This window comes from Tursiops truncatus, chromosome 13 (genome assembly GCF_011762595.2).
Source record: "Tursiops truncatus isolate mTurTru1 chromosome 13, mTurTru1.mat.Y, whole genome shotgun sequence".
NCBI lineage: Eukaryota > Metazoa > Chordata > Mammalia > Artiodactyla > Delphinidae > Tursiops > Tursiops truncatus.
Window position 1 is genome coordinate 40,239,081 of NC_047046.1, and position 13,277 is coordinate 40,252,357.

Genomic DNA, 13,277 nt, shown 5'->3' on the forward strand with positions numbered 1-13,277 from the left:
ATGAAGGGATGGGACTGCAGCCTGGTGTGAAGTTTGGAGAAGGTAGCGAGCAGGTGAACCAAAGGAAATACGACTACGTCTTTGCCGGGGGCTCTGGGTGGGATGAAGATAGCATGCAGACCATCAAAATCTTACCCCCCTCCAAGGCTCAGCTTGACTCTTAGTTCCTCAAAGCTGCCCTGATCACTCCAGAGAGAAACCATCCCTTCCCTTGTTGAGCTTTTCCAAAAGTACTTTGGTGCCAGGACTCCCAAGGCTCTCATCACTATATACATTGTAGCTCTGGACTGTGTGTCTTCTCTCTCCAGCTGAAATGTAAGTTTCTTCTGGGTGTAAACGTGTGTGTTTCTTCTTCACATTCTTGCTGGCGGCTGTAGGTGGTAGGTGCCCAGTAAACTGGGCACCTACCACGTGCAGGACTAATTCATGCCTTTCTTGCCAGGTGCAGGGGTATCCTGCTACCATGAGGCTTTCACAGTCCTCCTGGCTCCTAAGTGTTCTTGCCTAGATTCCTTTTTCTTCCACTTTCCGAGTACGTGAGCTCTAAATGGACTGTAGTTTGTGATAATATCTGGGGGTTTTGTTAATGTTCAAGACTAGACTATCTTCCCCAAAGAGGACTTAGGACTGTAGTTTTCCCACCTGTCCCCGCCCCCACCACCACCCCAAAGCTCAGGGAACCTAGCGCCAGGGAAATAGATTTTTTTGTTTTGTTTATTTTGGGCTGCGTTGGGTCTTCGTTGCTGCGTGCAGCCTTTCTCTAGTTGGCGAGCAGGGGCTACTCTTCGTTGCGTTGCCCAGGCTTCTTGTTGCGGAGCACGAGCCCTAGGCACGCAGGCTCAGTAGTTGTGGCACAGGGGTTAGTTGCTCTGAGACCTGTGGGATCTTCCCGGACCGGGGATCGGGCCCGTGTCCGCTGCATTGGCAGGCGGATTCTTAACCACTGCGCCACCAGGGAAGTCCCGGGAGATAGTTGTTGAAATGGTGGAACGACGATCAGCAGGGTGGTGTAGTCCCACGTGTAACAGTCTTTTAAAATATTTGCTCCCATTTTTTCCTTTGGTAACGTTTTCCAAGTATCATCAACCTAGGTATCCGTTAGTGGCATTTCCCCCTAATACTTAAGGATTACAACGATGGTTTCTCACAGTTTGTCAGGGAGCCACCGGTGATGTGGACGGGGCACAGATTGTCTTTAAAGAAGTTCAGAAACTCTTCAAAAGGAAGAACAATCAGATTGAACAGTTCTCAGTGAAAAAGGTATGTTGGAACCTGTTGGTCTGGTGTGTCATTTATGATGGATATTTGTAACCATTGCCACCTTGGACAGGTTGTAAGAAATCATATGCAAAGCTGGCAACCTAACGCCATGCAAAATGCAGTTCACGACTGTGGAGAGAATTTACTCCCGTGTCATTCTTCTGCTCTGAATGCAAAGTACTGTTTGGTTGCAGATCATTAGAGCAGTTGTTTCTTTGAATGGATAGAGACATTCCAGATCCTGTGGAGCTCATGAGCCTCCAGAGAGGAAGAACGTCTGTCTGAAGAGCTAGGTCGTCTCAGAAGAATGCAAATCCACAGAACCTGGGCAAGAGATACAGACTGTTAGTTCTCATAGAGTGAAAGCATCACGTTCTGCCCTAATAAAAAACAAAAGTGTGCATCAAATATCCCAGCAGAAGGGCCCAGGGCTGTAGGGACAAAGCCCCAATTTACTTCTGTACTTTTAAGAATACAGTTTAGCTGAATTACCATGGGTCACCTGACAACGTATATGAATTTTCCATGTTTTTAGTTGTAAGTTTTTATTGAATGAACATTGAATGATTTAGTGTGAGTATAAACTAGATTGTAAAGTGGAATGCCCCTGAGAGGACTGGGACTAATTAGAAAACTAAAACGTCAATAAGACCGTAACTAAAAGGCATCTGGTATTACATCCTCCATATAAACCCATCAAGTTATTATTTGTCACCCAGCTTTTATAAATTTCTTTGACGTAGAATGAAACTAGATTCATTTCAGTTTACAAGTTTTCAAAATATATCCTGGATCTTGATAGTAGATTGAATTGAATAAGAGAAAGGCATATCTACCAATATATTAAAAATCAGAGAGCAAAATTTAGAGAGAAATTTTCATTTTTAACTTTGCGGGAGGGGATCATTCACATCAGATATGAACCATGTATTTTTTAATGTCTCTGAAATATTTTTTTTATCTGAATTTGTTTTTTTTCTAATGTTGCCTAATCATTCCAACTGCTTGCAGGCAGAGAGATTTCGGAAACAAACCCCAACCAAAGCGCTGTGCGTGCTGGCGTCCATTGAAGTGTTGTACTTGTGGAAAGCCCTCCCCAACTGCTCCCTCCCCAACCTACAGAGGATGAGTCAAGGTAAAAAAACAAAACAAAACTGTGCACGGCAGCTTGTTCCTTCAGTGTGTCACTAATCTCCTCTGATTCAGAGAGTACAAATCTGTCATTCTTGGACAAATGGTGCGATGGTTGAAAAAGTTCCGTCACTTAGGTGATGGAAGTAGGAGGCACTGGAAGGGACAGACGTACTTGCCTTGTCCGCAGTGTGTGGCGATGCACACTGATCGTCAGGGTTGTTAATCCTAAAGCCATGCGGGTGGCTGGAAGCATACGTTTCCACCTGCCCCCCGCAATGAAACCTCTTTTTTCATATGAACATCCATTAAAATGCACAGATATTAAGCGTACATGCAGTTCAGTGAGTTTTGACAAATATATACACTGTGGCATCCACCCCACGATCAAGACATAGAACATTTCTTCCACCCCTGAGATTTCCCTTATGCCCCTTCTCAGTCAGGCCCCACCCATGGCAACCCCTGCTCTGATTTTTCTCTCCACAGATTACATTTTAACTTCGTACAAGTGGAATCAGACAGTGTGTACTTTTTAGTGCGTGGCTTCATTTGTGCAGCCTAGTGTCTGTGACACCCACGTTGTATCTGTGTCAGTAGTTTGTTCCTCTCACTTGTTGAGTGGAATTCCATCGTATGGCTATACCTGTCCCACGATTTGTTCATTCCTTCTCCTACGGGACATTTGGGTTTTTTCTGGGTGTTTAGCGACCGTGCGTAAGGCTGCTACAAACATAAGTGTGCAACATAAGTGTACTGACCTTTTGTGTGGAATTACATACTAATTTCTCTTGAGTAGACACCAAGGAGTATAATGGGGAACCTACCTTTTTGATTCATATGTTTAAAAAATCATACGACTATAAGTTACGGTAATAAAACCTTCATAAAGTCATTTTTATTATAGTTGTAGGAGAAGTTCATGGAGAGAATAAGTCTTTTAGTAAAATAAAGCTTTACTGGTTATTAAAGAAATATTGTGGGCTTCCCTGTTGGCACAGTGGTTAAGAATCTGCCTGCCAATGCAGGGGACACGGGTTCGAGCCCTGGTCCAGGAAGATCCCACATGCCACGGAGCAGCTAAGCCCGTGCACCACAACTACTGAGCCTGCGCTCTAGAGCCCGAGAGCCACAACTACTGAGCCCGTGTGCCACAACTACTGAAGCTTGCATGCCTAGAGCCTGTGCTCCGCAACAAGAGAAGCCACCGCAGTGAGAAGCCCGCACACCACAACAGAGTAGCCCCGCTCGCAGCAGCTAGAGAAAGCCCGCGTGCAGCAACGAAGACCCAATGCAGCCAAAAATAAATAAAATAAAAATAAATAAATTTTTAAAAAAAGAAATATTGTAACATTTCTTCTAAAGGTATAATGGCAGACATTTGAATGATATTTTATAGTCTGGCAGATTATTTCCTTTGCTCTTCACTGGAACCCAGGGAAGTAGAAAAGGCGGACAGCATTGTTGTGCCCATTTTATAATGAGGAAGGCGAGACTCGGAACAGGTGACTTGCTCAGCTCCCATAGGACCAAGTGTCTCTGCTGCTGGTCTGAGGATGGCACATTGACTAGCAAAGCTTTCAGCTCTCTACACACAGCTTCGTCTTCCTGGGAGCATGAAGATATTTAAACCATGCAGCTGGAAAAATGATTACATGGTGAGAGTGCTGTGTTAAAACACAGGGACTTCCTGGTGGTGCAGTGGTTAAGAATCCACCTGCCAATGCAGGGCACACGGGCTCGAGCCCTGGTCCGGGAAGATCCCACATGCCGCGGAGCAACTAAGCCCATGCGCCACAACTACTGAGCCTGTGCTCTAGAGCCTGCGAGCCACAACTACTGAAGCCCGTGTGCCTAGAGCCCATGGTCTGCAACAAGAGAAGCCACCCCAATGAGAAGCCCACACGCCGCAACGAAGAGTAGTCCCCTCTCGCCGTAACTGGAGAAAGCCCACGTGCAGCAACAAAGACCCAACATGGCCAAAAATAAATAAATTAATTAATTAATTAAAAAAAACAAACACACACACATACAGTTATCCCTGTGTATCTGTGGGGGATTGGTTCCAGGACCCCCTACACATACCAAAATCCACGCATGTGCAAGTCCCTCATATAAAATGGTGTAGTATTTGCATATAACCTATGTGCACTTTTCCATGTTTACTTTAACTCATCTCCAGATTACTTGTAATACCTGATATGATGTAAATGCTATATATGTAGTTGCAAGTACAATGTAAATAGTATGTAATTAGTTGCTTTCTGGAATTTTTTTTCCCCAGAATATTTTCGATCCACAGTTGGCTGCATCCGTGAATGCAGAACCCGTGGGTATGAAATGCCACTGACTGTTCATCCAGAAAGATGGTTTTATAGAAAGCAGTTACCTTTGGAAATGTAGTCTTAGTCACATATATGCTGCTCTTTTCCAAAAGTGATTTAGTATTAATATTTTGGACTTATTCAAAACTAGTGGCTGTATAAAATTTGTCAGATTTCTTTGTAGTCACACTTGTTTTTGATCAAATGTAGCGTTTTCCCTTGAATCACATACTTTTATCATCAGAATTCCCTGCAGATGCCTGTTGCTTATTTAAAAAAAAAAAAAGGTTCCCTCTCAAAGGTCAAAAAATTGGTCAGTGTTGATATTCCAGAGCAAAGTAATGCAACTCCAAAAGAAGTTGTGTGCAAGGGCCCTGTAATTAGGGTGTGTAACCCTCCTAAGGGAATTACTTGAAAGGAAACAGAATTTTCTCGGATGTTCAAGTTCTGCTCTGTTTAAAAAGATTCATAATTTTAAACCCATCCCTGGTTGTTGATGCAAGTCTGGAATATCTACCAATGTCTAACTCAAAAGACCAGTAAGGAATTTTAGGTATTCTTTTTTTTTAAAAATACATTTATTTATTTATTTTATTTATTCATTTTTTTAGTTTTTGGCTGCATTGGGTCTTCATTGCTGCTCGCGGGCTTTCTCTAGTTGCGGCCAGCGGGGGCTACTCTTCGTTGCGGTGCACGGGCTCTAGGTGTGCGGCCTTCAGTAGTTGGGGCATGCAGGCTCAGTAGTTGCGGTTTGCAGGCTGTAGAGCACAGGCTCAGAAGTTGTGGCGCATGGGCTTAGTTGCTCTGCAGCATATGGGATCTTCCCAGACCAGGGCTCGAGCCCATGTCCCCTGCATTGGCAGGTGGATTCTTAACCACTGCACCACCAGGGAAGCCCCTTAGGTATTCTTTTTAATGCACAAGTGCAGGATCATGTGTTTAGAGATAATTAAAAGACATGCAAATATAAAATGGTAACTGGCAGGCACAAGAACGATCATCACTTAATGTGACTAAATATTCTCTGAGCTCCTTTCCAGCTGTCAAAATAGACAACAACGATGTGGCCCTGGGGAGGGAGGCGGGCTCTGGAGTGAATATGAGATAATTCTCTAATATTTTTGCTAAAAATCCAGTTAAGAGAGCTGTTAATTAGATTATCTCATTCTCCAGTGTTAAGCAGTAATGATCCAAATCGACTCAGTCATATAGAAAACAGGTGAAGATCTTTGTAGAGACATAGTTAAGTTCCAGGAGAAAAAAAGCCACCTGATCGTGGGTGATAGAGGTCATCTGCATTGATTACACTCTTCCCGTCAGGCCCACACAGCTTTGTGCGCTCAGCTTATCACAGTCCCTGTCTGTGACTCCCTGCATCAGCAGAGCTAGCTGGATTCTTATATCCTTGTCTTGTAATTTCATTCATTCCCTTCCTCACCCACCTGCCCGTCTCCACTGCATTCTTCCTCTGCGTTTTAAGGATGTTACCGTGTATTCTCAGCACAGCAGTCAGAGTGCTCCTATTAAAACCTAAGTCATGTGGTGGTGGTTCACTTCTGAGACCTTCTGTGGCCTCATCTTATTCAAAGTAAAAGTCTGGATCCATCGAGTGGCCTATGGTCTGTACACACGCCCCCACTGCCATTGCCTCTCACCATGCTTCCCCCCGCTCACCAGGCTCCAGCCGCACTCCTTACTGATCTTGAACACACCAGGCACGTGCAGCCCTTAGTGCCTTTGCACTTGCTGTTCTCTGCCTTCAAAAGCTCTTCCCACAAATATCCACATGGCTCCTTCACTCATTTTCTTCACGTCTTTACCCACCTGTGGCTTTTTCAATGGGCCTTAACCTGTACCTTTCCGACACACATGCATACTGCTGTCCCCTTTCCTGGCTTTATTTTTTACCTTAGTGTGTACACTTCCTTAATACACTTATTTTACCTATCTGTCTTTTGTGTTATCTCTCTCCTCCACAAAATGTTAGTTTCCTAAGGGCAGGAATTTTTTTCTCTTTGGTCACTGCTGTCATATAGTAGTTGCTCAATAAATATTGAATGAATGAGTAGAATTAGTGAATGAATGAGGGGATGAATGAAGTACATTCCCCTTTCCTTAACACTGCCACTGCCTTAATATCTTTTGAGTACTTTTTCTGTGGAGGTATTTTCAGCCTAGGTTTTTGAGGCACCTCCTGCTTCTATAGGTTTAGACTCTTCTTCACATTTACCTCTTTGTCACTCTACCCAGCTCTTCCAATAACTTCCAAAACTTTTTCTGGAACCTTGAGCGCTCTCTCTCTCCCTCCCTCCCTCCCTCTCTCTGTCTCTCTCTCTCTCTCTCTCTCTCTCTATATATATATATATATATATATCTACATATATACATACATACATATATATCACACATATGTACATATATACATGTACATACATTTGTGATATACATGTGTGTATGTGTGTACATATATATTGTATGTGTATGTTTCTATAAAATCTGTCAAATCTCAGTATCTTTATTGGTTCATAGAAATAATTACTATTTTTCCTCTTGTATTAGCTCCACTATGTTTCCAATTTCCACTCTTTTCATTTCCTTGGAAAACTTCCATGTTATCCTCCCAACATGTGTGCCCATCCTCCGCAGTAGATGGCAAGCTTCTCGAGGTGGAGGGATCAAGTCTGATGCCCTCTCAGAGACTGGTGCAGTACCTCCTACAAACATGTGAAGGTGCTCTTTGCATGGTTTTTTGAATTAATATGATGCAATTGAAAGATACCAATAGACTTTATTTTTCAGAGCAGTTTTAGATTCAAGCAAAATTGGACAGAAAGGACAGAGAGTTCCTACACACCTCAAACCTCCCCCCCCGCCATGTGTACCCACACAGCCTCTCCAACCATTAACATCCCCCCTGTTGCGGTGCATTTGTTACAGCTGGTGAAGCAACACTGGCACAGCATTATCGCCGGAAGTCCGTAATTTACATTAGAGTGTATGCTTTGTTTCGTACATTCTGTGGGATCTGACAAAAGTATCATGACATGTATCCGCTCTTACAGATAGTATGATACAGAATAGTTTCACTGGCCTGAAAATCCCCTGTGCTCTACCTTCCAGACCTCTGGCAACTCACCACAGTTTTGCCTTTTCCGGAACGTCATGTAGTTGCAGTTGTACAGTATGCAGCCTTTTCACATTGGCTTCTTTGACCTAGTAATAATACGATGCAATTTTGAGCCTTCTTCGCACCATGTAGTTTGATATCTTTGTCTTTCTTTGACTAAGGATACTCACTAATGGATGAGGAAGGGAAACCTTCTCAGTTTGAACTTGAATACGTTGCTAAACAATGAAATGCTTAACTCTTGATGATATTTAAGGAATTAAGTGAACGTATTTCCTTCCTGCTGTTTTCGCTTCTCTTTAAGCTTGCCATGAAGTGGATGATTCATCTGTCGTTGGATTAAAGTATTTGTTTCTTGGTGCCATACACAAATGTCTAGGGAACTCAGAAGATGCTGTCCAGGTAAACTGTTCATGGGGTGTCATGGCTAAGGAAACTAAACTGTGAAAACCTACATATACGCTTGGGAATAAGAAAAAGGAGAAAGCATTACATAAAGCTAATCTCCCACTGCAGTGAGTTTCATCCACTTTATTTGATGACGGTCATCTTCTCAGATGCCAGAAGTTGATGACGGTTCATACTAGCTTTTAATGTGACTTCAGAGCCTTAGAATACTTCTTCACCTATGGGCTTCTTTTCTGGCACTAGCTGTTTATCAAAGATGACAGCCTCAATTGGAGGAGGAAGAAATGAGGAGGCAGACAATTTTGAAGGAGCAGAGGGAAGCCTCCTAGCTAGGTAAATACAAATATGATCAGGCATGTCAGCCTGTGTCCACTTTCCCTCCCTCTATAACTGCAGATTATCGATGCATTACTGAGGTGAGGTCTAGAAAGTTGTTAGCTTAAGATATTCTGCGAACGTACTCTATGAAAAAGAACCATTCATTATCTTCAAATGTAGTTGGAGGGATTTTTCTGAGTTTTTTGTTTGGTTGTTTTTTTTTTAACATACATCCAGGTGTTATTTTGATTATTCTTTGAGAGAGTTCATGTACTGTAGTAACAGACTGCGGCTTTTAAATCCTAGGGTGTTGATACACTTGTATTATAATTTAAAATTAATTTTCAGTGTGGGGTATAATAGCTATTACACAGCTCTAAATAGCTTATTTTAGATCATATGCTTAAGTATCAGTAAGATACAGTCAAGACACCTGTCAAGAGATGGTTCTTGGCTTGTTTACTTTCTGTCTTAAATATTAAAATGGAATGTTCAGATTTGGAGATGCTGATAAAGATGTTCTCTGCAATAAAATCAGCAGAGGCTGGTGTGTCAACTAGGAAAATAAATAGCACAGATTGGGCTGACTGATGGGTAACATATACTGGCGCAAGTTCACCAGACAGGTATGTAAAGGACTTATAAGATATGAATGAGAATAAATGGGAAGGAACAAAGACGCAGAAAAGGAGAAAATCTGTTACAGAATAGACATCCTCCTAAAGATGTGATGAGGCTTAAGTAGGAAAATGAGCCTAAGTAGAGAAATGAATTAATTCCAAAAATATTCGTATTACTTTCAGTTCTTTCAGCGAGCTGTTAAAGATGAGTTGTGTCGTCAGAATAACTTATATGTTCAGCCATATGCTTGCTATGAACTTGGCTGTCTTCTGTTAGACAAACCAGAGGTAAGATCTTATCTATTTTCTTAAATTATGCTCATCAGCAAAACTGTGCAAGTGAACAAGCACAAAACATCCTTCATTTAAAGTAAGTTGATTGAACATAGTGTGTTTTTGTTTTGTTTTCCTTGATTTCACATAGAATGAATCCAAGAAGCTATTAATCCTATCTCACTGTGTTTAAGGAGGTAATCTCTTCCCTGGAATTAGTATGATAAATGTAACTTTGGGGACAAAAATTCATTTGGGGCAAAATCATTGCCTTTTCCAGAGTGGTCTGGTATGATGTAATGTGGTTTATTCAGAGTACAGAATTGCATTGTGATTCTAGCTCTGCCGTTTATTTTTATTTAGTGTATGATATGGTTAAGTTATTTAACCACATACCTTCTTCCTAATCTGTAAAACAGGGTAAAAAATACCTCCCTTGCCAATTCAATAATGATTGTAGTGAGCATAAATGAGGATGGTGTGTAGGATTACTTAAAAATTTTAGAATACCTTATAAGTTTGACGGTCATCATTAAGATGCATATTTAAGCACAGTGGGGCAGTTTTTTTTAAAGTGAATTTTAATAATGCTGGATTTGCTTGGTACCTTCTTTTAGAAGCTCAATTACATACTATTGACTGTATAAAATTCTAATTTTCAGTAAATTCAAGTCAGCCTTCAAATATATGGACTTTTTAGAAGTTGAGCTAAATCAACAGAAATATTCTAGCCTAATCCTTAAATATGTAGCTTATCTTGCCAAGGATAGGCTGTTAATTGGTAACTCTTTTCATTTGAATTTCTAATTTTACAAAAATAGAAAATGCAATTTTTATGAATTTTGGTAGAAACTTCTAACACCATATTCTTTAAGGAAATTTTTACTCTTAATGCAGCCTTAAAATATATACATAAACTACAAGAAGACTGGTCTGTCTCTTGAAAAATGAAGTTGATATTCTCAATCAGTAATGCCTTCAAAAAAACTTACTGACTTCAAATAAACGTAAATTATCATCAATTTTGCGTTTTTTAGTAAGATCTTAAACTATTACACTCTTCTAAAATATGACAGCCCTTTATAAAATAATGAAGATTATGAAAAATTATTTATCAAATAATGCCTTAATGTAAACATGTAAACAGCATTATATTAAAGAAAAATTGAGTCACTATGCTTGAATGAGCACTTGACTCCCCTCTATGTCACTGTGAATTTTTTGAATTAATATATCTTCCTATTATAACATTTTCTGCTTGAGTGTATATAAATATAGATGTTAAGAGATAATGTGTTTTTCTTACATTCATAGACTGTAGGAAGAGGCAGAAGTCTCCTTCTTCAAGCAAAGGTAAAAATGCCTAAAAATGCTCAATCTCTCTCTTTCCAGTGACCCTTCTTATCCTCTGTAGTGTACTCTGGAGTCTGAATTCAAGAAATTTTGTGAAATGATTGTCTTGGTTGGTATTTCTGGAGGGGAAACTGATAACTGAATCAGTGAGCAGTTGATTTTTAAGTGAAATTACACATGAAGCTCTTATGAAATTGCTCATCCTGCTTTATAAAAACTCTTCTCATTTGAGTGGGAAAATAACTGTTGATTTCATAACTGTGTTCTTGAGTTAAGAAGTTCTAACAGCAACTTCCACTGAGCCCAGCTTAAGACTGCTGTCCCAGGAATAACATGAGGGACATTTTCCAAAGACAGCATTAATAATGCTCAGTTGACATTTTAAAAACGGACACACAGCTTGAGGTTTGGGAAATAAGAAAAATCAAGTGAACGCAAAACCTTTGTTAGGAGTGTAAGGAATTTTACTTGGGGCAGTACAAAGCTTGGTGTGACTAATACTGTAGTATTACAGACAGCTTAGCTAATACTCTCTTTCTCTTGTCTTTCAGGAGGATTTCTCTGGCTACGACTTTGAAAACAGATTGCACGTCCGCATCCATGCTGCTCTGGCTTCGATGAGGGAATTGGTTCCTCAGTGACAGACCCGAAGTTCCCACTCTGTCCCTCCCCACACAGGTTCTGCACTTTAAAAGTAGAGGACACAGCTCTTATGAAGATCAGCTTTTCTTCTGAAAACCACCTGGGCCTGGGACACATTTTCTCAGTTAGGTTGATGTATTAAAGATCTCCTCTTTTAAACACATAGCTAAAAAGTAATAATGGTGATGATATTAGTAATAATAACTAACCACCTGGGGAGAGGGTTAAGTGACCTTGTTCAAACATTTTAGTTTTGTGATTTATTATTTTTTAAATAAAATTCAACTAAATATTCAACCTGCAATCTTGTAGGAATGCCTACTTGAAGCACACATCTGACTGGGTAACACTAAGAGGTACCTGTAAAATTATTAACAGTAACACGACGTAGCACTTATATCGTGTTTTGAAAAAATAAAAGTGCTTTCTCGTGTTTTACTTTATCCTCAAACTGTTTCTGAGAATGACATAGCACAGATGTTTCCATTGTCCAGACAATGAAACTCAGGCACAAAAACGGCTAATTGACTTATCGCAATTAATTATTCCTGTTATTATGGAGTAATGAACAGAATGCAAGTCTCCTGACCACAGACCGAATATTCTTTCATTGTAAAAAAATATATATATATGTTAATAACCAGGATTCCATGTTTTCTTATTAAAAAACAAATACTCTTCAGCTGAAGTTGTCATCCTTATCTCCAGATGGTCTACAAAAATGTTTCAAAGGACAGACACTTTTATTCCTTTGACAGCCAGTCAAGTGAAAGCAAACAGAAGATTGTTTTACAACCGAAAGTATAGCTATTTTGCTAATTTATTAGAAGACCTAGTCTATAGACTGGATAAATAATACCTACATTTTTGGTGTTTCCTTTTCTTTATGATAAATTGTCTGATTACCAATTTTTGGAAATCTTTCAACAAATTACTTGAAAAGGTTATTCTTGAATGAACATAGATTCTTTTGCCTCAGAATATTTGCTGATGAAGGATTCACTGGACTATCTATTGCCAGGACTTAATCATTTTCCCCTTAGCTCAGGTTATTGATATTGGAAACAGAGTTCAAAGTTATTTTTTAATCCTTCGTTGCTAATTTTTATTGTCACCTCATTTACCTCTTTGTTCAGTACTGCACACCTGTGGTTTTGAAGACTCTAAATACCTCAGTCACTTAAGAATTTCTGTCGTAATTGTGTGCCTAACCTGGCTCAAATCTTAAGGTTAGATATTTCTTAAAATTTACGTTGCAATAAAGAATATCATCTTGGGGTGTCATTTATTTACATATCCTTTTAGCTGAAGTATGATCTCATGCGACGTCAGTACTTTAAAATATTTCTCTTCAAAACAGACATGGAAGGAGCAGCTAGAATGTTGGCAGCCTCAATCTACTTCATCTGGTATTGAGGGAATAATAACTTCTTCAAAAGAAATGATTATTCCTCATTGATTTTGGCTAATCTATCTTCATGTTTTCTCACTTCCAAAATGCTTATTAACATTGACTTTCTTTCTAGCCTGACTGCTGCAGGGATTTTAGATGCTAGCCAGAGAGAAAAGATTTCTGTCCTACTTTCATGAACGGGAAGACCCAGAAGTCAGGTATCAACAGATGCCTTCGGAAAGGAAAAATTTACGTCTAAAAATGTTAGATACCTGGTTTCATCAAGGCTGAAGGGAAGAATGTTATGAATCTTTAAAATATGGCTCTTGCCATGTTGTTGTCTTTTTGGCTATAGTGTATGTGGCAAACTTCTCAGTTATGATTGTGGAACATTTAGAATCACGAAGTTTTTGCTCCAGCGTTCATAC

The 13,277-nt window shown here is 40.0% G+C and overlaps 1 protein-coding gene across 4 annotated transcripts in view; it reads left to right on the forward strand.

Moving 5' to 3' along the window:
* Window positions 1–11,760, forward strand: part of TTC39C (tetratricopeptide repeat domain 39C) — a 101,399-nt gene extending 89,639 nt beyond the window's left edge. For 2 of the 4 annotated variants that reach the window (XM_019930508.3, XM_019930509.3), the window contains exons 9-14: window positions 1,151–1,260; window positions 2,272–2,395; window positions 8,147–8,244; window positions 9,372–9,476; window positions 10,776–10,814; window positions 11,366–11,760. In XM_019930508.3, the coding sequence (XP_019786067.1) occupies window positions 1,151–1,260; window positions 2,272–2,395; window positions 8,147–8,244; window positions 9,372–9,476; window positions 10,776–10,814; window positions 11,366–11,455 (566 nt within the window). In that variant the 3' untranslated portion in view covers window positions 11,456–11,760. Of the gene's footprint in view, window positions 1–1,150; window positions 1,261–2,271; window positions 2,396–3,419; window positions 3,708–8,146; window positions 8,245–8,493; window positions 8,584–9,371; window positions 9,477–10,775; window positions 10,815–11,365 lie in introns of those variants that run through there. The other 2 variants (XM_019930510.3, XM_073790612.1) reach the window with 2 other exon arrangements.
* Window positions 11,761–13,277: the final 1,517 nt, after the last annotated feature.